Source organism: Anas acuta, chromosome 8 (assembly GCF_963932015.1).
Source record: "Anas acuta chromosome 8, bAnaAcu1.1, whole genome shotgun sequence".
Taxonomy (NCBI): Eukaryota; Metazoa; Chordata; class Aves; order Anseriformes; family Anatidae; genus Anas; species Anas acuta.
In genome coordinates this window covers 21,620,866-21,643,426 of record NC_088986.1, presented here as the reverse complement: position 1 = coordinate 21,643,426, position 22,561 = coordinate 21,620,866, and the positions used below count along the sequence as shown (strand labels likewise).

General features: G+C 54.2%; 2 protein-coding genes across 4 annotated transcripts; one reads left to right on the top strand and one right to left on the bottom strand.

Moving 5' to 3' along the window:
* The first annotated feature begins 974 nt into the window (after positions 1–974).
* RNASEL (ribonuclease L) lies at positions 975–6,415 on the top strand. Of its 3 annotated transcripts, none has more exons than XM_068690051.1 (7): positions 975–1,038; positions 1,443–2,975; positions 3,360–3,448; positions 3,846–4,036; positions 4,138–4,249; positions 4,711–4,832; positions 5,537–6,415. In XM_068690051.1, the coding sequence occupies exons 2-7, from the start codon at positions 1,580–1,582 to the stop codon at positions 5,670–5,672; spliced, it is 2,046 nt and encodes a 681-aa protein (XP_068546152.1). In that variant the 5' UTR covers positions 975–1,038; positions 1,443–1,579; the 3' UTR covers positions 5,673–6,415. The 3 variants fall into 3 exon arrangements, with proteins under 3 accessions (XP_068546152.1, XP_068546153.1, XP_068546151.1); XM_068690052.1 differs by having other exon boundaries at positions 1,006–1,042; XM_068690050.1 differs by lacking the exon at positions 975–1,038 and having other exon boundaries at positions 1,534–2,975; positions 4,141–4,249.
* A 2,064-nt stretch (positions 6,416–8,479) lies between these two features.
* Positions 8,480–21,757, bottom strand: RGSL1 (regulator of G protein signaling like 1). Its single transcript, XM_068690777.1, has 20 exons — positions 21,745–21,757; positions 21,159–21,241; positions 20,835–20,909; positions 20,313–20,442; positions 19,497–19,601; positions 19,045–19,206; positions 17,927–18,870; positions 17,346–17,408; positions 15,604–15,832; positions 15,334–15,453; positions 14,827–14,935; positions 13,663–13,856; positions 13,093–13,210; positions 12,765–12,861; positions 12,475–12,604; positions 11,556–11,736; positions 11,020–11,158; positions 10,390–10,514; positions 10,105–10,217; positions 8,480–8,670 (listed from the first exon to the last, which is right to left on the bottom strand). The coding sequence occupies exons 1-20, from the start codon at positions 21,755–21,757 to the stop codon at positions 8,480–8,482; spliced, it is 3,321 nt and encodes a 1,106-aa protein (XP_068546878.1).
* Between the last annotated feature and the right edge of the window lie 804 nt (positions 21,758–22,561).

Sequence of the window (22,561 nt, the reverse complement as noted above, 5' to 3'; positions counted from 1 at the left end):
TGCTATGAGCCAAAGGTCGCTCTTTAGAAGATACTTCTAAGCCTTAAATTACCACTTCAGCTACGTGAAGGACACCCAAAAATATGATCTTCAGCAACAAAACCCACTGGCACATGGGGAACACAACAAAGTCACCGGACAAGAGCCCAAACTCTGCTCTGGCTGGAGAGGACGGTGTCATCGTTGGACCTCACAATCCCTGCAATGCGCCCATCTGCTGGCCTACAGCCTGCGAACACCAGGACCACCACAGTTGTCCACGGTCACCTAAAATTCAGTGTTCCCTTGGGGGAAGAAGCTCGGTCTCTGGCAGGCTGTCTTGGGGGCTGTTGTAGGAGAAGAGGAAAATACAAAAAGTGATGCTGGGGTGAGAGGGGGCAGCTGCCTGCTTCCAGCACAGCTCGGGTAGGGAGCTGGGGCTCGGTGACTGCCTGGGTGAGATCCAGGAGCTCGGCTGGTTTGGCCACAAGGATGGATTTACCAAAAAGTGTGGAAAAGCTTCGATCTAAGACCAGTACTGGTGCATTTAACATCTCTGAGCTTTCAGCTGCTGGGGTTTGCAAACCTCTCCCCTGTGCTGAAATGTCCCCAAACACCCTTTTGCTCCCTCCCCACAAATGCTCCCAGGCGCTGCTCCGTCCAGTGGGAGGAGAAATTGTGCTCGTGACACTGCTGGGAAAAGCTGCTCCCTGGCTTCAGAGTTGCTTTAAGCTGCTGCTGGGTTTGCAGCTGGGCAGGGGGCCCTGTCCCCTCCTGCCTGGGGCTGGTGGCCCTGGGTGACAGCAGGCAGGGCTGTGTCAGCAATGTGTCAACATTGCGTGTCAGGCAGTGCGCAGCTGCGTGTGGCTGCAGGACAGGGGGAAGGGAGCAGCCCTTCGTGCTTCCTTGGGCAGTGTGTCTGCAGCTCTGCCTCTTGGTGGAGGAAGTAGAAGCAGAAAAAGGGGCTGAACAAATGTAAACCTCCGCCTCGGACACCTTCTCCTCCACCTCTTTCCCTCTCCAGTTCTTGCAGGTTCTCTGTGCTGGCGGTGGTCCGTGGTAGGTGAGAGCATCCGTGTGTCCCCTGCTGTCTGCAGCCCCTGGCCGTGCCGGGGGGATGCTGTGCTGCTTTTCCAGCCTGGTGCTCCAGAGAGTGGCTCTGCCTTCTTTGCTCCTGCCCACACCCAGCTCTGCCTCGCGGACCCCCCCAGCTTTAAGGAAAGAGCGGGGTGCTTTGGGTCTGAAAGCAACAATTTATTTTTCTGCATGCAGCAAAAGGCACGGAAGTTAGATGCAGTGCATTTCTCAGCGAAATACGGTATTCGTTTGCTGCTTGGTGGTTTGGGGGAGGAGGGGAGATGAAACAAAGTGAAAGTAAGATGTCTGCCTTTCCCGAGGGTTGCAGTACTGTGAATTTAAGCTTCTTAGTTAAAACTGCTCTGCCCCTTTTCTGATTTGTTTAGATACGTTAAGCACGGTTCTGCCTGTTAAGCTGGTTTCTGCCTGCCTGCTGTGTTCTCCTCCCGAAAACACCACCGAAATACCAGGTAACCTGCAGCGAGCCTGCCCGGGGGCGCAGGAGGCAGTTGCCTCATCCAGCATGGAGGCTACAGATGATCTCGCCTCCAAGCTAAACGTTGCCGTGAAAAACTCCGAAAGAGAAAAGGTGCTGGAGCTGCTGGAGGAAGGGGCAGATGTGAACTCCAAGGTGGGCAGCGGCTGGACACCGCTGCAGAGTGCTGTGCAGACTGAGGACAAGGACATGGTCCAGCTCCTGCTGGACAGAGGCGCGTGTCCAAACGCCAGGAAGGACAACGGTGCCACCGCCTTTATTGTGGCAGCGATTGTGGGAAATGTGGAAATCCTGGAGCTCCTTTTTGGTTATGGGGTTGATATCAATGATCATGACGAAAATGGCTTCACAGCTCTCATGGAGGCTGCTTGGCACGGGAACGAGGAAGCCCTGAGATACCTGCATAGCAAAGGGGCAGATGTGAACATGAGGAGGGTAACCAGTGAGGAGAAGGAGAAACTGAACAAAGGGGGCAGGACTGCACTGATGGATGCCTGTAGGAATGGCCACTTCTCAATTGTAAAAACTCTTGTCAAAGACATGGGGGCTGATCTGAACATTTGTGACAATGGAGAAAGAAATGCCTTGATCCATGCCCTTAAGTTCCGTGACGGGGAAATATCTCAGGCTGTCTCTATAGTCCATTTCCTGCTGGACTGTGGTGTTAAGGTCAGATGCAGAGATGAAAGTGGGAAAACTGCCCTCATCCTAGCTGTTGAAATGCAGAACCAGTGTTTGGTGAAAGCTTTCTTGGACAAGGATGAAATAAATATCGATGATGCAGATGAGGACGGCAACACAGCACTGATGGTGGCTGTGGAGAATAATTATTGTGATATTGCAGAGATGTTGTGTGAAAAAGGGGCAAGGACTGACATTGGGGAACTTATTGCTATTGCAAATAGAAAATATTATAATAAAATGCAACGTCTTCTTCGCAAGTACAATGCCAAGTATGTCCCAGCAAGCTATGAAAACTGGGAGCCAAAGAGCAAACGCTGGAGGAGCCAGCTGCAAAACCTTCATAAAATCTATCGGCCCATGATTGGCAAACTAAAAATATTTCAGTACGTCCGTCAGAGAATCCAGAGCACCTCCCGGGGTAGCATCTACCTGGGGCTCCACGGTGGGACAGAAGTGGCAGTAAGAATATTCCTCAGTGCACAGGATAGCGAAGAGAAGGAATTCCTTGACCGGTGTGGTGACTGCGAGCATCTACTGAAGCTCTTCCAGTTTGAGAAGGAAAGAGGCTGCATGTACTTGTGCTTCCCTCTCTGGGAGAAAAACCTTGAAGAACACCTGCAGGACCCAGAAGATGAAAAGGATTACAAGGGCATCCTGAAGATGATCTTCCAGGCAGTGAGAGAGCTGCACTCCCTTGGATTTGCTCACCAAGCTCTGCGTCCCAGCAACTTCTTGATAGGTTGTTTTGTTTTCTATCTATTTTTGTTTTGCTTTCCTGTCGCCTATAGTTTAGAGGAGGTGCCTCGTAGCTTTCTAACACCCCCTGCCTCAGATCAGATATGAAACACCAGTGCAGGTATCTTTATACAGAACAGGATGTCTGTGGCATTTGTTCTCTTTGGGTAGGTACAGGTGTGCTGCCGGACAGTCCTGGGAGGGTGAATAGATCAGCCTGACATGCCTCATGAGATCCGCCTGCCTTGCCAGGGCTTTGCGGGTAGCTCAACTCACAGCAAGTCTTTCCAGAGATGTCTCCTAAAGAAGGCCCCATCCAGAACACGGTGACAAACTTGCGTTAAGGTTCTCTGCCATCACTTGTTGATATTTTCTCTTATTTCCTCAGATTTAGCTGGAAAAATTTACTTGGCGGATTTTGATAACAGCAGAGTGTTGATTGAAGGCAACAAGGAACTTATAAGCTCAGACTTACAGGTAACTTCCCTCCAAATCAGTAAATGCTTTCAAATTTTATCTACTTCTGCTATCTTCTTTCACTGTGAATCCCAAGAGAAGCCTTTGTGCATCCTCAGCTAGAAGGAGCAGCCTCACTGTTTTTTGGGCAAGCCCATAGAAAAGCAAACCCCGCATGAGAATGAATTAGGGTGCAAGGCTGTGGCTGGTGCTGGGACCTCCCCAGATACCTCGGGAGCAGGATTACAGTGCCTGACCCCTCAGTCCTTGTGCACACAGCTTCAGGGTTCCCGTCTGTGTTTGTGCACGCCTATAGGTGCGTGTCTACGCGTGCATTTTCCCCACTTATGAACATTGCTTCCACTTCGTCCCTTTGGTAAGAAGCTTCATGTGTCTTGAGTGATGTGTTTCCTTGCAGGACCTCAGCAGGCTCGTGCTATATGTCTTAGCAGGGGGTAGGAAACCCCTTCGTGAAGTCAGTATCGAGGATTTGGATGCAAATTCCCCAGATTACAAGGAGGCTCTGGACCTTATAGAGCGCGTGGCCTCTCACGATGACCAGGGATGGTGGGGTCTGAGCAAACACCCCTACTTCTGGAGCAAACAGACGTAAGTCCTGGGAGTAAAGGAACATTCTTGGTATGGGATTTGCCTGTGGTGCTGGAGACAGCGATGTTCTCTTGCAGCTAACAAAGCTTGTTGTTCCACAGCAGGTTCAACCTCCTGAAGAGTACCTGGAATAAAATCAAGGATCTCCAATGGGATGAAGATCTCTTTGAAACTATTAATGCTAGCAGTCCTTACCCGTGCTGGACTGAGATGGTAAGCATCCTCTCTTTGGATCAATGTGGGGATTGTGCTAGATATCCAGCAGAAGCTTTCCCTGAGCATTTCAGTCCTGGCCCCACTGCAGGTAGCATCCTGGAAAGGCCTTGTGCATAGTGTAAGATCTGGCAGGCATTGTTCAGCAGGGCAGCCTGAGAGGCCCTCAATGGGCCCATCCTCCAGACATGCATGGAAATCTGCTGTTGGCAGTCCTAATATAACACCCTGCATCAACAAGGCAGGAGAGGAAGCCCTTTGCAGAGCCAGGGGACTGCACGGTGTGTGTCCTGTAGAGTGAAGTCTTCTGCTCATGCTGGCAAACCCCCTTTGAAGTGTCACAAGGCTTATCCGTGCAAGACGATGCCTCTGCAGGAAGGCAGCAGCTGTGATAAGTGGAGGCGTGTGTGCTACTTCCATGGCGGGGAAAGGTTGGGAATAACCTGTCACCTTTTTTTCAGATTCATCCAAAGGTTCTGCGTATCATGGAAAAATCCAGTTACGGAAAAAAATTCTATTATAAAAGCAATGTCACAGACCTTCTGAGGTTCATCAGAAACCTGGATGAACACCCCAATGAAAGGTAGATGCTTGCATCTTTGTGCCTGCGACACCTGTGTTGCTGGGGGCACCTAGGAATCTGCGAGAGTCGGTCACTTTGAGAGCAAAATGTTCTTCAGAAGGGAGGACGTAGCCAAGATGTAGAAGTCCATTAAAACATAATTTGTTAGATGGGCTGTGTCCTCTAGCAGTGGTGTGGGAGAGCTTGTGTCCTGGCAGCTAGCAGTCCGATCAGAAACAATCTGACGCCCAGACTTGTTCTGCGATGAGGGGCGATATCTTTATATCTCAGCTTTGAGAAGCCTCCTTGCCTGCCTCGCTGCTGTTCTCAAAGGGCTGATGGTTGCTGTGCTGAGGTGCTTGAGTGGGTCAGGAGGTCCTGCTAGGAGGTCCTGAATCCCCAACCCTCTGCAATCATGGGTATCTTACCCCTGTGGTCGGCGGTCCCCGTGACGTGGTGGTAGTAACCCCGAGCTGTGGTTTCGCTGAGGCCACCACTTCTTTTCTGTGAAGGTGCAGGTAGAACTAGGCAGATAGAGGTGCTGGAGAAGTGGCAAAAAGACGGAGCCCAGAACTTGGGGAAGGGAAAAGTTACAGCTCAGGGATTTGTAGGAAATCTTCCTGCTTTACCAGCCTCTGGAATGGCTTTTTCTATGCAAAGGAGGAACCAGGGCATCCTGGGCTCCCTGGGTGTGCTCTAAAAACTTTGTTTTTGTTCTGTTTCAGGATCAGTGAAATAACAGGGGACTATGCTGTGTATTTCCTGACGAATTTTCCAGCACTGACCATTTATGTCTACAACCGTTTGCGCCAGCATCCCGAATACAGCCACTTTGTAGACATTCAGGATCCTCCTCTGTAGGAGGCTGTTGCCTCACGTCCCATGGCTGATCCCCACTTGCTCTGCCTCCTTTTGTTCCCTATTTCTTCAGCTGAAAAAAGGAGTTGAAGAAATTGGGTAAAGAGACGGGAGAGAGCACATGCAGGTACAGAGCATGGAGAAATGAAAGGTGCTTCAGAAGTTATTGGTGTAAGGACAAGGGCTTGGGCAAGGAGCCAGGCTAAGTGCCAGCCCAGGTCCCCCGTGACTCCCTGTCCCCATCTCCCTGATTCTTACAGAGAGCAAGGAGATGTGGGACAGGCCCCGTATTCCCAATCCATGCAAGAGACACGAGAAGAGCTCAGGTATTGCCAACCAGGGACTCTGAAGGAGTTTCCCTAGCAGGGAGCTCTACAGATAGCACTTATGAGCCACATGGGTACCCCTATCGAGACTTGAATTCCCTCCTTCCACTCCTTGAACACAGCAGCCAGAAGCAGAGATGCTGTTGGTGCCTGGCCCTGCCGTTCATACACAGCAGCCCGGAGCTCTGCTACTGGGGCTGAGCAGTACAAACCCATTTCTGGAGCCCGGTGGCATCCTGCTGGCCCAAGGGCTTCTTTGTTTCTCTGCCAGCAGTTCCCGCGGGGCTGCACGGTGATTATATATTGCTTACGGAAATGTTTTCCAGCTGTTGAAATGATTTTTTTAACTGATTATTGTTCTTTGTGTTAGCCTATGAAGAACCAAACGGGGAATAAATTTGGAAAAATGTTTTCTACATATTTATGAATGAGGTCCCCATCTCTACCTGAGAGAGAGCTCTGCTGGGTGCTGAAGGCTTCCTCTCCCTGGAAGCATACGGTCTCTTGTGAAATGGGCTGGATAGTGGATTTTTAATTAATTTATTTATTTTTTGCTTTGTTTTACTCCTGTGGAGCGAGGGTGAGGATCTCATGGGTGAGCAGATGTGCAAAGCTGAGCATCAGCGCCTACATGTGTGCCGAACTCAGGGTGGATGTGTTTGCTCCGTCTCATTGACAAGCGAGTGGCTGTCAGGATGCATTGTGGAGCTCTGCATCCCTTTTGCTGTGCGTGCTTGTATTTTTATGCAGCTGCAAAGCAGCAGGCAGGGCTGTGCCATGGGCTGGGCTCCTTGAGAGCATTATAAAAATTCCACATTTCCAGCCTGCCGCAACCTTTGTGCCCTCTTGCCTCACCCTGCTGTGGTACCAAAGGGCTGTGACTTGGTGGCTCTGAAAGGCTGTGAAAAGCTCTCCCTGGAAGCAGAGAGCACTCCAGGATGCCTAAACCAGAGCCCCCACATCTGTGAATCCTTCTGGGGACGGGGTTCAGCTGGGCTCACACTATAGGGACAGCACCTTTAGGGCTGAAGTGCTAGTGCAAGGCACATGAAAACACAGCTAACTTTGGGGCTGGGGGCTTGGGGCAAAACCAAGCTGCAAAATCAAATTTTGGGGAGCCTGCTGGTTTTGCAGCTGGCAATGGGAAGCTCTTCACTTACAGAAACGTTGGACTTTGGGTTGGCCTGTTTGATTCTGCAGAAGCCAAGTGTTGATAATCAAAATGGACAAATAAGAAATGTTATCTCCTGCCTTAAATACACCTGTGCTGTTGCCAGGATGCAGCTGTCTAGGATTTGAGGGTTAAAGCATAGCTAAAAATAGACTTCAAGTTACAAGGCAGAGCGTGCAGGGGTGGGAGCTATGAGAGGCAAGGCGTGCTAAAGGTCCTGGGCTATTCTTCAATGAAGTCATGTCCAAAGTACACTGGGGAATTTTGCAGCTTCCTGGTGGCTCAGCAGAGCCACTCTTCCTTCCCGTCAGGCAGGAAAGTGAAGGTGTTCAGTAGGGTTTGGTTAGTGCTTGGGAAAGACAGGTGCTCTGGATATTGATAAAAATAATAATGAGAAAACCAAAATCCTCAATCAGGCATAAACTGACTTTGGGTGGGGGGAAAAAACAGGCTGTGGTAAGATGGGCACCACCTCACCACCCTGGGTACAGCTGCGCCCTTCCACCTAAATGTACCTCCCACGTTTTTTGGGGAAGACACCAAAGTGTTGTCCTGCTGGACACCCGATGTGATTTATTTAGCTACTGGGTCTCAGCCATGGGCAATGCAGTTTTTTAAAGATAAACGAGGGGAAGGAGGCTGCTGTGTGGCATGGGTGTCTCCTCAGGTGGCAAAATGCCTTGTGGCACGTCCCTGCAAGTCACCGCCGGTGCTGTGTTATCAGGCAGGCTGGAGGGTGCTGTCAGTTGCTTTATTTTTCGGGTCTTATCACAGATTAAGTGCAGCCTATGTGGTGTGTCTTGGCTGCTCAGCTTCCTTGGAGCACATCCCTGCCCTGCTCAGCGTGGATAAGGTGCTGGGACATCTGTCTTTCCACCTGAGCCTGCGCAGAGGGGAGAAGCTCTGTATCAGTGGCTGCTGCTGATAGATGCGTGGGTGAATGGTGTTAACGAGGCTGTGCTTAGGGCATGGGGACATTCAGCAACTGGAGGCTGTGTGTGTGTGTTACTGGGAGAGACTGCAGCCAGCTGGGGCTGGAAACAGCCCATCCAGGGGCAGCAGCAGCTGCATTGAGGTGGAGCTGCTGGCACCTGCAGCACAAGCTCAGGGAGGGCAGTGAGGGAGGGAAATGCCTCCTTGCTCTGGGACCCCATCCTTGGTGCAATTGGGGGGTGGGCTGCCCCTGTAACCACCTACCTGCCCTGCAGGGAGCCCTACAGGCTTGCTGAGTGGGAGATGTTTCTCATGGTGGTTCTCTGAATCTGAGAAAAGCAACAGGCACAAACTCCTCATCATGGCTGAGATGGGGAGCCCTAAAGCTGGGCTCTCACCCCAGCAGCTGGAGCTGCTGTGGGGAGCAGGAACCCTCGTGGCACCAGCTCACCGCTCTGCTCCTCCAACAGCTCCTTTTGCAGCTCCTTTTGCAGCTCCTTTTTCTTCTGGGAATGTGGCAGCAGGATGCGGATCCCTCCCAGGAGGGTGAACGTGATGACAACGTGATTGCCTGGGGAGGGAGAAATGTCCCCTTGGAGTCCCACCGGGCTTGTGCAGAGCCCGAGGGCAGTGTCGCAGTGACGCCTGGCGACAGGCGGCCAGCCCAGCACCCTCTGTCTGCACAGCAAAGAAATAACCAAAATATGGCAAAAGCGAGACGTGGGCGACAGGAGGGCTCTCCTGGGGATTGCAGGTATCTCGCCTGGCAATTTTAAGGCAGCACACCTAATTTTTCCCAGCAGAAAAGCGAGCTCTGAAGGTCAGCAAAGCAAATCCTTAGATAAAGTTTGTTGATAAAGTGCGATAAGGTGCAGAAAATGTCCCGAGCAGAAGGTGGCAGAGGCATGAGCACAGTCAGAAGCAGCAGCTCTCTGGGGGTTGTGTGTCACTTTGCTTCCCTCCTCATCAGCAGCCGGAGCTGGGACAGCTGCTGCCCTGCACCAGGGTGTGCCAGTGTTTATCCCTGCCCCACTGGGATGAAAGAGGGGGATAGGGTAGGAGAAATGACACAGAGCTGAGATGGCACATCTCTCCCCGTGATATTCATCCCTGCAAAGAGGCAGGTGCTCCAGGGAGCTGTGGCTCGGGACAAGAGTTGTCCTGGGGACGTTCCCTGCAGGATCTATGTCAGAGTGAAAGCACCAGCACAGGGTCTGCGACTCCAGCTCGGCTGCCAAGCTGCAGCTCGAGCACCTGCCTGTTCACATCAAAAAACCTCCAGCCGTGCTGATTTTAACCAGAACTTGACAGTGATAAATTACCGGGAGCAGAACGCTGCGTTGCTGACACCCACTCGGCCGTCAAAGCAAGATTAGGACGTGCCTATTTTGGTTTCCCCTCTAATCAAAAATCAATTAGACAATTTCCAAATGAATATTCAGTCAAGGAGCCAGGCTGTCAGGCAGAGTGACAGCACTTAACAGTGCTTTCTTTGTGTTTTTCACAGTTTAGTGTTTAGTATATTGAAACTAAATAAGTGGATGAGGGGAAAAGAATTTTTTTTCCCTAGAGATATCCTAGTGAGTGTCACCTCACATCCTCATGAAACCTTTTCTCCTTTCCCAGTGTTCAAAGCATCCTCCGTGTAATGCCACTAAGCCTGGTGTTTGCCTGCACAGTTCTGGGCAATCTTTCTTTTTCCTGCTCACATCCAACTTAAAACCGAAAAGATTCATTGCTTTAATTTTTGTTTTAGCATGTGTATGGGGTATTTTTAATTCGTTTCCTTCAAAAACCAAGACTTATGCAACAGCTCTTTGCTTATTAACTCTCTACCCCCACTTCTCTAATCCCCAAAGAAATTTCTGAAAACCCACTGGGTGATTTTGACTGGATTTGAGGGGAAGGAATGGCTTCAACAAGGTCTGTCCCAGCCTTGGTCAGCTGGCTGTTGAGACAGTGAGACAGGGCAAACGTGGAGCAGGGGGACAGGCACTCATCTTACTTGGGTTGTAGATGTCAGATACTTCAGAACAGGCGTTTGTACTGGGCAATGAGGCTGTCTCCCTCTCCACCGTGGAGACCCGAAAGCTCTTCATCACCTTCCAGTTGCAGAACCTGTGTGAGAAAGGCTGGAGTCAGGGACAGCAAACCCCCAAGCAGATGTCTACAGCTGTGCTCCTGGGGAGGGTCTCGTCTGTGTTTTCTTCATGCCAGAGGAGCCAGGTGGCTGGAGAAAGAGGCTGGCACCCACACAGCCTCTGCCACCTTGGAGGGAGGGGACAGGTACCTCTTCCAGAAGTGTATCAGGATGGGGAGGAGGGTGACCTTGGCCTTGTGGTAGAGGAGGCGGTTCAGCAGCCCCTTGGAAGACAGGGTCCAGATTAGGTCTCTGTCATCTTCAGAGATGTTCACCTGGCCACGGAAGAGACCGTGCTTAGCCAGAGCAGTTTGTAGGTTTGTAGCACTCCTGGTGGCACATCCCTCTCCCTAACCCCCCTGGTATTTCATCTGCCTCTAAAAAGAGATGCTACTGAGGTCCTGGCTGACTGTCCTGAGTATATGGGTTGGATCCCCCTTGGATTTTTTGGAAAAACACTGTGCTTTCCAAAGGGAAGATCGCAGAGCCACAGCTACTCAAGGTGAAGAGGTGGGTGCATTGTGAAGGGATGATGGTGGCTTTGGCCTGTGGAGAATGAAAGGACTGAATTGGATAGCAATACCCATCCTGGTGCTTTTTCCCATTGCCCGTGCAGAGCTTCCCAAGCTCTGGAGCATGTCCTGAAGGTTCAGAGCACGTGTGGCTGGAGCAGACCCAACCCTTGCCTGGTTTCTTCCCTCATGGCTGCAGTGGGATGGCCTTGAGCAATGAGTAGCCAGCAGCCCCTCCAGGCTTCCCGGGTGGGTGCCAGCACCTTACCCGCAGTTTGGGGGGGATGTCGGAGTTGAGGAAGAGCTTGCTGATGATGGCAGCTTTCCTTTTGAGAAAGGCGACTTCCTTGTCTGAGCGCATGTTGTGGGCTGCCAAAGCTTCGGCCGAATCAGCCAGCCTGGAAAACCTGCAAAAGCACGCCCGCAGGTCTTGCTCTGAGACAAGTGCCTTGCTACTAGGCAGGCATGTTCCTGCTCGGCTCCGCATTTACTGGGGCACAAAAACAACACCTAGGAGGTGTGGGACAGCTGAACAGGGCGGGGAACCACCAGCAGGCTCACTGCAGACAGCGAACAGGCTTTGGTCATGCCATGCTGCAGTGTGGTGTCCAGATCCCAGCCTGGCACAGAGGTGTTGAGGGGGTTTTGGGGTGTAAGAAGAGCCCCCGGTGTGTGAAGAAGCTGTGGGTGGCTTTGTCCCTTACCGAGGGACAGGCACCACCCTCAGGGAGGGCCTGGGCCTGGGCCTGGGCCTGGGCCGAGGCAGACTGCTGGCACCTGAGTGCCCGTGGAAAGGGTGCTTACTTGTTGATCTCCAGGTAAAAGCGGAGGTCATCGACGAGGAAGTTGACGGTAATGAGCTGGTTGTCAAAGAGCTGGCGTTTCACCAGAGGCATGTCCTTGTCCTGCAGGGAGCCGCTGGAGACGGCGTGGGAGTGTAACGTGCTCGTGGTGCTGCTGCTGCGCATCGTGGTGGGGGGCAGGTCTGGGAGAGGGGACAAAATGTTCGGGTCCTGCTTCTCCCAGCGCTGGTTTGAGCCTGGCTGGGCAGCTGGTCCTATACCTGGCTCCCTTCCCTAACCTTTGCTTGCTTTTCTTGCTCATGAGGAATTTGCTTGAGGGCCTTTCAGCCTATGTGGACTACAGCCTTCCTGCAGCCTGTAGGGCTCCCCAGGGAATTCAGATCCACCCAGTGTGCTTTTCCCTTAGCTCAGTGACCTCCTTCATCCATCTGTCCTCATCCTTGCACTCACGGAGTGCTTTTGTTCGTTGTTTTCATAGGGGGATGGACACATGAGGTTAGGTCAAAGTCTGCCTAGCCGTTATCCTGTCTTTGACAGAGGCCACAAGTGGATTACAAGGGAGAAAGAAAGGTAAAATATTTGTTATTTCCCCTCTATATAATATTCTCCAACTTCCAGACACTTCCATTTCCAGGGATTTCCTGATCTAGGTGGACTTGGCATCAGAAAACCATCTATGGCATGAATATGTTATCTGTGTTGCTTGTGCAGAGTCCTGTGCCTCATCACCCAAGATTTCGGCACACAATATTTGACATCCTGATCCTGCATCACCAGCTCTCTAAATACCTCCAGCAGAGAACAATTAGGGTTCAGCACAAGGGGATGGGTGAGGAGCCACAGGCTTCCTCCATTCACCTCCCCTAAACCTGGGAGTGTCCTGGGGAGAGAGGAGCGGGGCGGCAGGACTCCAGCCTTACTTTCCTCCTCGTTTTCTCTTTCCTTCCGCAGAAAGCCCTCGAACTCCATGCGGCACTTGTCGTCGTTCATCTCCCGATGGAACTTGCAGATGCTCTTGACGATGTCGTGGATGGTGAACCAGGCACACTTCTGCAGAGATGAGGCACAGCCCGGCTCGGCTGGTGGCACAGCCCTGGGGAGCCAGCCCCTGGCTGTGGGGTTTGCTCCCAGACAGAGACCATCTCCCCTCTTTCTTTCTTTCTTTCCTAGACAACACCCCAGCCTGCTGGCAGGGAGTCTCTTTCCTTACCAGGCTGTCTGTCGTGAATTTCCCCATCCTGTGCCGCAAATGAAGGTTAGACTTGGGCGTTTCACTCGGGGGAAACAGGTCCTGGTACTCCTTAAACCTGCCAGATGGGAGACCAGAGAGCATCAGGGGCAGCCAGATGCACGAGCAAGGCAGTGGTGGCCGGGATGGGGAGCAGCTGAGAGGGGATGGCCCCGAGGTTGGGGTCCTGCAGGAATCCTGGTCCTGGAGGAGGATGGAGAAAGGGACAGGGGCTGGAAGTGCCTTGGCAGCTGCAGTGACAATTTTGCTGGGGTGAGGGTCTGGCTGGGATTTGGAGCCTGGTTCTCACCATCGTTTTTCCATTGCTTTCTGGACAAAGACCTGGGCTGTCAGCAACATGAAGGGTGTGACTACTTCAGCCTCCCTGATTTCTTTGATGATAGAAGCGTGGCAGTCCAGCAGTTCCTCTGGAAGAGACAAGTGGTCACTGTCTGCTGCTAGAAGCTGTCCCTGAGCCATCGTGACAGCTCTTCCTACCCTCCCATCTGCATGTGGCACCCTGTCCCACCTCTGCCTGCCCCAGAATCTGGTACTCATCTCTTTTCCTTTCTATGCTGTGCTAATTGCATATTTTGGGAGTGAAGCTTGGGCCTCCAAGAGCACCTGAAGGAGATGGGGTAGGAAAGGGCTATTCCTGCCACTGGGGGAACTGCAGGTTGCAGGTCTTGGCCAGGAGACCCTGCCACAGAAGTAGAGCACCTTCCTAGAAATACGTGGCAGTGGAAGCCCTCAGCAAACACTGGGCAGGGAAAGGAGGATTGGCAAGTCCCTGCAAGAGGATCTAAAATCTGCAGCCAGGTCAGGGAAAAAGAAGCCTTCATCACGGCTGGAGTAAAGTGCAGGGTGGGAGGGTGCCTACCAGCTGGGATGTCACCGTGGAAATAATTTCTGACGATGCTGCTAACGAGGGCGCTCTTGATCTTGGCAGTGGGCTCTGCAACTAGCTTCTCCACGGCCATCCAGAACCGCAGGGGTTGATCTGCATTGCGCTCCTCGAGGAACTGCCTGAAGTACTGCAGGTGGGCAGGGTTGTGCAGCACCTTCACAAAGTGCCTGCAGGGCAGGAGACACCAGGAGATGTGACCTCTGTGCTGCCTCCCACCTGGAAATTAGCCTGCTTCTCCAACCAGAGGCACCTAACGAGCTGGAAACACGTGGGTCAGTGGTGCCAGGGGGTTATGAAGCAGATGGGCCAGGAAAAGAGTTGGTTTCAGCCTGAAGAGGAGGCTTTTTCTAGATGAGGAGGAGGCAGGACTTAAGGTCTCTGCTGGAGACCTCAGAACCTGCAAATAGAGCAGGGCAGCTCTGCAGGCACCAGGGGAGGGAGGCAGGTAAGGATGGGACACCCAGAAGGACTGGTGGGAGGAGGAGGAGGTTGTGCTCCCCTACGTATCGTTGAAGCAGAACTTTGGAAAAGTCACAGCTGGGAGCAGACAGGGATTTGGGTCCTTTACGAGGTTAGCAAGCCCTTGTTTGAAGGTTGGTGGACTGGGTCAAGTGTGTTCATCGTCTCAATGTGACTCCTGAGACTGACTTTCAAAGTAAATAATCAGCGCTGCTCCCAGTCATGTCCTGGTTAACATTTATATCCTGATGTGGAGCTGTCAGGGCTCATGTCTGGAGTACTCCCAGGAGGTGGGACTCCACACAGACATCCTCATGGTCAGTGAGGACAGATTTAAGCGTGGTCACGGTGATTTTAAGTGCTGGTTTGGGGGCTGAGAGCTGCCTAGCTGTAGTGCAGGTGGTGTGCCAGGGAGCGACTGAGGTCAAAGCACACGGGACATGAGGAATAAATTCAGGTTATGGGGTTGGGAGAGAAAAAAAGAAACTTCTTTCCTTCTGTCTAGGTCACTCTACACTTCAGACCTGTGGGCCACCCATGTTTATATCTGAATGAGCCCAATGACAAATCCAGGAGAAGTGACACTATGGGAAAGCAGTGGGAACAGCCCTGTTTCCTTAAAGATTGTAAATAGCAAAAAAATAAAAATAGCAAAGCCTTGTGCTGCAAGCTGCCAACCTGGGTCTTTTAGTTGGCTTCTCTACCACGGCAGAGGTGACCTTTGCGGTACTCGATTTGGTTTTTCTTCCAGGAGCAGTCTTCTTCTTTTTGTTCTCTGGCTCAGCAGCTGTGGGGACAGAACAGCGTTGGCTCCCTCCTCAGGTGGCTGCTAGAGCCTGCTCACAGCTGTCCTCAGGGCAGGGGACCCCGGAGAAGCCCAGGCTGCCTCCAGATCCACCCTGATAGTAGCTGCATGGTGAGCCCAGCTCGGGGACGCTGCATGCTGTAGAAGCCCTTTGCCCTCACACGGTCTGACCTCCTCAGCATCTGCTTCAGAGAAGTGCTCCCAGCCTGGATTAACACCCCGAAAGGTGTGCCTTTCATTGGGGTGACGCCTCTCTCTCCTTCTGGAGATGTTTTCCTGATGCTGGGAGGCAAACAGGGAAGGTCCCTGCTCCTCCGGTACCCTAAGGGAGTGCTGGCTGGGAGCCTGCACTGCTCCTGCCCTGCTCGGACTGGACTCACCAGGCAGTGGGCTTTTGGGAGGCGAAATCTCATTATCCTTGCTTGGGCTGTCCGCAGGCAGCGGCAGCGGGGCTTTCTGAGCGACCGGCTCATTTGATGTCACCTTCTGGGAGTCTGCGTCTGGTAGAGAAGAGGGGACAGATCCGGGGTTCGTTCCCGCAGGCTGTGTCAGCCCCTCAGCACGTACCGAGTGCTGTGTTGTGACAGCTTTTTGCCTTTCCCCTTCTCTGTCCCGAACCCATGCTCTCCCTGGGGTGCTGCATTTCTTACCGGCCGTGCTCACGAGATCTGTCTCTGCCTGGCCGGAGCCCCCTTGCTGGAGGTGCCGAGTGGCCCAGGCTCGCCAGTGCTCGGAGGAGAGGCCTTCCAAGTTCCTCGTGCCATGCAAGGCCTGGCTCAGCTTCAAGGATTCGTTTATCCTCTCGGACAGGAGGAAACATTCCTCTTTCCTGACAGGGTGTCCTTGCACCTCGGGCGCTGGGACGTCGCCCTGCGGAGACTGCAGCAAGAAGAGCAGAGGGGGCTGGTGCGGAGCCCCTCCTGTTGGAGGAGCTGAACCTAGAAGGCCAGCTGAGCATTTTTTGGGGTACAAACCTATCCAAGTTAGACCTTGGGAAGAAAATCTGTGTGAGCACAAAGCTCAGCACCAGCTTGGGACCTGTCCATGCTGTTCCTAAAGCAGTTCCTGGGGCAGTGCAGCAGGTCCCTCAGCTCACCCAGGCAACAGCTTGCCAGCCAAAGGCAGCAGCTTTCCTAAAGGGGTCAACATCCAGCCAGGAGGGCCGAAAACAGCTCTGGAGGTGTCACGGGCAGACAGGTAAGCTCGTGTGCCTTTTCTGCTGGCTGCTGCCCTGGGACTGGCTCTGGCCGGTGTCCCAGGAGTGCCTCCTGCTATCCCACTGAGACCCTCCTGCAGGTTTTGGCTCCCCACCAGCCTGCAGGACTGGCCGAGCAGCAGGGCCAGACAGGCTGTCTGCTGACCGAGTTGCATGCTGCTGAGAGCAAGCACCAAAAATAACCCCGCCAAGCCCCCGAGCAGCTCCTCTGACACCGGTGCTGCAAGGGCCGGGATGAGTTTGGCTTAGGGGATGGTGCCTGCGGAGAGCACGGCCACGGCACCTGCTGAACTGCTAATTGCTCTCCTGGCCCAGGCGTGTGCACTGAGAGGTAATTTCCTCGACAAGGGATGCTTAGAAACCTGGGCAGCTAATTAACTTACAACCAAGAGCATTTAATGAGCAGGGTCAGGAGCTGACAGCTGCCAACCTACTGCTCCGTAAGAGCTCGGCTCTTGCTGACTGCGGTGCTGACATCTCTGTGAGCCAGGTCTTTGGGGCACTGCCCCTGGAAGCCTGTCCTAATCATTTCTGGGACCAGCTGATGAATTGACATTGCAATCTGGGGAAAATCCTAGTGGTCAGACTGAAGAAGTTAGTTGTGGTAAGCAAAATTGCCTGTGTGGGTTGTGCAAGGGACACAAACAGGCAGGATGCTCCGAGGTTTCTCCCTGCAAGGCTTCCTGCTGGAAGGCATTGAGAAACATGGGATTTCTGCTGCTGGGAATATGAGTGCTTGTGTGACTCTGCTTTCTTAAAGCACGGCTTTACACAGTGGAAAGAAACACGTGGAAAACTTGAGTGTGGTTGAATCAGAGGCCAAAAGGCTGCACGCCCTCTTCCCCAGTGCTGGCGAGGCACCGCTCGTGCTGGAACAGGGACGTACACATTTGTGGCTGCCCATGAGTCAGATTAATAGCAGTATTTGTTGTGAACCAGGAAAAAAGGGGGAGAATTAATTCCCAGAAGTGTTTTTCGCAACTTGCTGCTGGCTTCACCCGTGCTTGCCCTGGATGATTGCTTTTAAATCCCTCCCTGCTTCTGGGCTGGGTCGTGGCTCAAAGGCTGACCTGTGGGCTGCCGGGCTTCTCTCCTCCCTCTCACCACCTTTTTCCATCCCCACTGCTGCTTGCACACCCCTTGAGGATGCCCAAAGCCCTCGTGCATCCCCCTTACCATAAACTGGAGGAAGGTCTTGTCTTCATCAGCCAGAAATTTCTCATAGAAGATGCAAAGGACCTGGGGAGGAGCAGAGGTGGCTGCCTCAGCTGGTGCTCATGTTCCCCACCAGAAAGTGGCACCCCATGGGCAGGTTGCACCCCACTGAGATGCCCAGGGGGTTGCATGCAGGGGTCGGCCCCTTGGGCTGCTCAGAGATTGCCCAGAAGTGCTTGGCTTTGTAAATGTGCTTTAAAAATGTGCTTTAATCCCGTTGTGCTGGAAGCAGTGACTCAGATGCAAAGGGCCGGCCGCTGTCCCGTGATCCCCGTGGCACGTGCATCCAGCCGAGGTCACCAGCTGCTAAATGACTGCTCGGCACAGCAAACCCATGGGGATGCTCCTCTCCGCTGGCCTGCAGTGTCTCGGTCACTGCTTCCAGCACAAGCTGACTCGTGCCCATAAGTTCTGTCCTCCCTGGTCTCCCTTCACCTTCATTTTCCAAATACCTCTCCTTCTAACCATGCCTGCGGTCCTTTCACCAGCCCAGGCTGTGAAGGCCAGCGGTACCTCCCCGCCCGACTGCTGCTGCCCTGTACCTTGCAAATCTCTTTCTGGGCTCTGAATATCCAGGGGGTGAACTCCCCAGAAGCCAGGTGCTCCCGCAGGCCCTGCAGGGTCCTCGCCTCCAGGGGAAGCTGCTGGACGGCGCTCTCCTCCAGGTAGGTCGTGAGTATCCTGTCCGCGATCAAATGGCGCAGGAAGAAGCTGTTTTCTCTGCTGGGGTCCAGCACCGCGGGCAGAAATTCCTCCAGGTCGTGCCACAGGTCCAGGAGACGAGTCTCCGTGGTCTGGCCCTGGCACTTCAAGAAGTCCCTGAAGGGCCGTCCCGCACAGCTGTCCGCGCTGAGGGCCCAGGGGAGGAGGCGCAGGGTCTTGGCCGGCGTTTTTGGGGTCGGCAGCTTGGAGAGGGGTGTAGAGGAACGCAGGCTAGAGAGGACTTTCTTTTCACAGAGGTCCTCCAGGTGGATGGCCAGCTCTGCCTTGCGTCTAGGTCTTTTGGGAGAGGTTGCTCCTCCTTTGCCCCCAAAGGCAGCGCTTGCAGGACCCGGTCCCAAAGCCTCCTTACCCGGCTGTGATCCCTTCACGCTCCCAGCTGGCCTTGGCTGCCTCTCTGGTTGTGCCTGAAAGCTTGTCTTTGCTTCTTGGGTGTCTCTTCCCTCCTTGACAAGAGCCCAGACCTTCTCCTTGGCCTTCTTGCTGCAGTAGGGCCCTGATGGGTCCTGGCTCTTTGTAATGTGCATTGCGAAGAGATCGTCCGAAACGCCCAGCGGCTCCTGCGTGCTGCCCTGTGCCACCCGCTCCCGGTATTCCTGCAGCAGAGGCCAACACAGCTTCTCTTCTTCTATGCCCATCTTGCACTGGATGAGGAATTTAGGGAGCCAGTAACTCTGAATTATAAACAGGGCGCGTTGCTGCATCTTGACTAGCATCTCCCTCCGGGTGCCGATGGCCCCAGCGTGCCTGGCTTTGCGTGATGACCCTGAAATGATGAAGGGGATGATGATGAAGGGGCAGCTCCATCCAGACGTGGTGGTGCCAGGGGAGATGCCCAGCCAAGCCAAGCTTCTGCTGCCATCCCATCCCCACCTGGGAGCAGCCAGGAACATGCCACCCTCCTAGAAGGTCACCATTTGTCACCAGCTCCTGTCCTTACCCGCCAGGGTGCCGCAGAGGGTGAGGACGCTGGAGCCTTCGCGCAGGTGGGTGGCTTTCAGCCTGTTCATCAGGGCCAGGTAGAGGTCCTGCTGCTCTGCATCCGACTCGTCGAGCCCCAGCAGCCTTTCGGTGCTGAGCCAGAAGTTGGTCAGTTCTTCCCCTACGGATCAGGCAAGAGACTGACGTGAAGGGCTCGGTATTACTCCGAGAGACTGCTGGCGAGCAAAGCAGCCCCGTGATTTAAGAGAAAGCTGGGAAGATGCCCTGGATGAAGCGAGGCGAAATCGTGGAGAAGATCCAGGGCTGTGCAAGCTGGGCTCTGCTGCTGCTGCCTCATCTTCCAGAGCAGGATCTCACATCCCACCGGTGCTCACCCACACCCCTGGCTCTGTGCCGGTGTCCCACGGGGCAGCATGCCCGCGGTGGGGGCATTTAGCACCCCGTGCCCACCTGCCGTGCCCTGCGTGGAGGCTCGGAAGCGCCACATGCCCTGGCTGCCGCTGATGCACTTCTCCAGCAGCCACCGGTCCGCGCTCCGCCAGTTCAGCAGTTTCTCTGTCGGGGAGAGAGAGCAGAGCACAGGAGCCTTGATAAATCACTTATTTTTTCTGAAATGAAAGCCTGCATCCCAGCTGCCATAGCGTTCTTCCCAGTGGCTGTGCCTCATGGTGATGCTGGGCTGGGGGGGCTCATTTGGGGGCAAACCAAGCACAGTTCCAGCTTGGTGCTGTTAGGACAGACCAGGGCATAACCTAGCAGGTTATTTTTTAGGTTTGTGGGGTATTTTGTGGTACTAAGGGATATGGGTTAGTGGCAGGACTTGATAAGCCAGGTTGATGGTTGCGTTTGATCTTGAAGGTCTTTTCCAGCCTGCAGGGTGCTATGATTTTATGACTTCCCCAGTGTAGGATGCCCTGAATGAGGAGCACAACCCGATATGGTGTAAGACCCAAAACACCAGGACCCCTTTCCTGGATCTAAGGCTGCTCTCCAGCCTGGCTTCACCCACGCACTGCTTTTACAAACCCTGCAGCTGCTGCTAAGCAGCTATTCCAGCTCAACCCCACGGAGGCAGCGAGCCTGTACAAACAAGAGCAGGGCTGAGGGGTGAAAACCTCCTTCGTTTTATGGAAATCCCACCTGGGATTTGCTGTGACCCCCCAAAAAGGGGCGTGCGGTGCCTTTCCAACCCAGTGCCATGCTCGGCAGCCACCAGGCGAGAGGAAGCCCCGCTCCCTTTCCTCCGTGCCTGCCACAATGACTCACCTGCTTCCTCCGACCGCACGAAACCCAGGAGCTTCTGGCAGAGGACGAGGTGGAGGCAGAGGCTGGATCTGCAGAAGTGAGGCAGGCGGTGCTTCGCCAGCCAGGCCAGCAAAGCCGGGGGGCTGGCATCCTGCAGCACAACCCCCGGGAGAGGATCAGGCTGGGAGCAAGGAGCCGGCTCGTGGAGGGGAATTGGGGTGAGTAAGGGGCCCGTGCTGTGGGGTTTGCTAAAGAGGGGTGCCAACCCCATGCGGAGGAGGAAGGGAGATGCTTGTGCTGCAGCCCCTGCCACATCCCTGCTGCCTGTCCCCCTCTCCCCCTGCCTGCTTTCCCAGCGCCCTGCCTTCCCATAGCTTCTGCTCCCCCCCTGGGGCTCAAAAGCCAAGTGAAGCCTGGTTTGAAATCACCCCCCCGGCTGCATGAACAACAGCCTCGGCAATGAGGAACCAGCTCCTTCCTCACCCGGCGCCCTTCCTCCCTCCTCCTCGCCCTCCTCTCTCCTCACAGGGGATGTTTTCTCACCAGCTGGCTGGGCAGCTCTGGCCACAGGTCCCACTGCCCCGTGCTGCTGGTGTAAAAGGGCGTCTGGCCAAATACCTGCATGGAAAAGGAGAGCTGGAAGGGATGCAGGGTGGTGGGGAAACCCAGAGCCCGTCCCTGCTGCAGAGAAGGCACCATCTTCCTCTTCATCCCTCCGTCTCCATCGCCTCTGAGCCAAGTCCTCAGTTTTCCCTGGCTTGACAACCAAACTGTGGTGTCGTCCCAATTTTTCTAACACCGAACCCAAAAGTTCACCTGAGAAAGGCTCAGAAAGGTCCCGGCCTTTAGGGGGAGGAGCAGACTTACAGGAAGGTTCAGAAACGTGTTGAAAAAGTCGACAAAAACTTCATCTCTCAGCAGCAGCCCCATGTCCGTAGAGGCTATGGTTGCTGCGGGGGGGGAGAAGAGAAAGTTGTGGGGGCTTTGTGCTGCCGAAAGGTGGATGGGAACCAAAAGGTGAGAAGAGGGAAGAGCTGGGCCAGAACAGCTCTCAGAAAAATGCGATGCTGGGTGGGATTTGTGCACTGGGTTCCCCTTGCAACCCAGTTCCTGCCGGCAGGGCAGTTGGAAAGCACTCAATGCACGGGGGGGCTGGAAAACTCGAGTGGCCTCTTCCTACACACCAAGGGTTTGTGGTTTGGGGAGGCTGGGCACAAATGCTGTGGCCTTTCCTCCAAACTAGCAGGCAGCGTTGGGCTGGAGGCAGGCACCAGCAGCACCCCAGATCCCCCCCCTGTCCCGAGGAGTTTTATTTCCTTCTGAAAGATCTGGGTGTGAGGGCACGGCTGTGTCCCAGGGAGGGCCCAGGCTAAGGGATGCTGCTCTTCCCCCCCGTGTTGTCCCCTTTGGGGTGTGCTTGGAGGGCCCCAAGCCTCCAGCCAAGCTCACTCACCGGTGGCTGTCATGTTGCTGTATCCCAGGGACACATTCCAGAGTGCCACACTGCCTGTGACACACTTGTCCCAGCCCCAACCCTCGGGGACAGGCGGTGCTCTTGGGGACCACAAGGCACAGCCCCACAGCTTGGGCTTTGCTGCCCCTCAGGGACACGCAGCGTTTTTGGGTGCCAGCCCTGCCAATGCACTGGGGCAATCCCAAAACGATGTCCTTCCCCTCTACCTGTTCAGGCACCCGGTCCCGTGCCCGGGTGGTGCCTGACACTTTGTAGGAGACCCCGCTATGGTCGTGGTGGACGGAGCAACCCCGTCAGCCATCCGGCATCGGTGGGCTTGGCTCTCAGATCCCCAATTTTGGAGCCCCTCCAAGGAAGAGAAAAATGAAAAAGCACCGAGGTGGCACTCTGGAAGACCCCCTGGTCCCAGCAGATCAGCAGGAGCGGGTGGTGGTGGGCAAAAAAAAAAAAAACAAACAAAAACCCGGAGGGAGCGAGGGGACTTTGGTGGCCCCCCGGCCACCTCACCAGGTGGCGCTGCCACACCAGGAATGCGACACTGTCCCCAGCGGGGACACGGCCACGAGGAGGACAGGGGGCTTGTAATGTGCCACCTGGTCTTCTTCCTAGGAGGGACACGATGGAGAATGGGGAAAATATGTTAAGAGATCGCACCCAGACCGTCCCCATACGTGTGTCCCCTGGGGAGGCACCGTCCCCGTCCCTCGGTCAGGGCTGGGGGGCTGCAGGGGCACGTCGGCCAAGTGTTGTGGTGAAACCCAGCCCTCCCCAAAATGATGTGGGGAAGGGTGAGCCG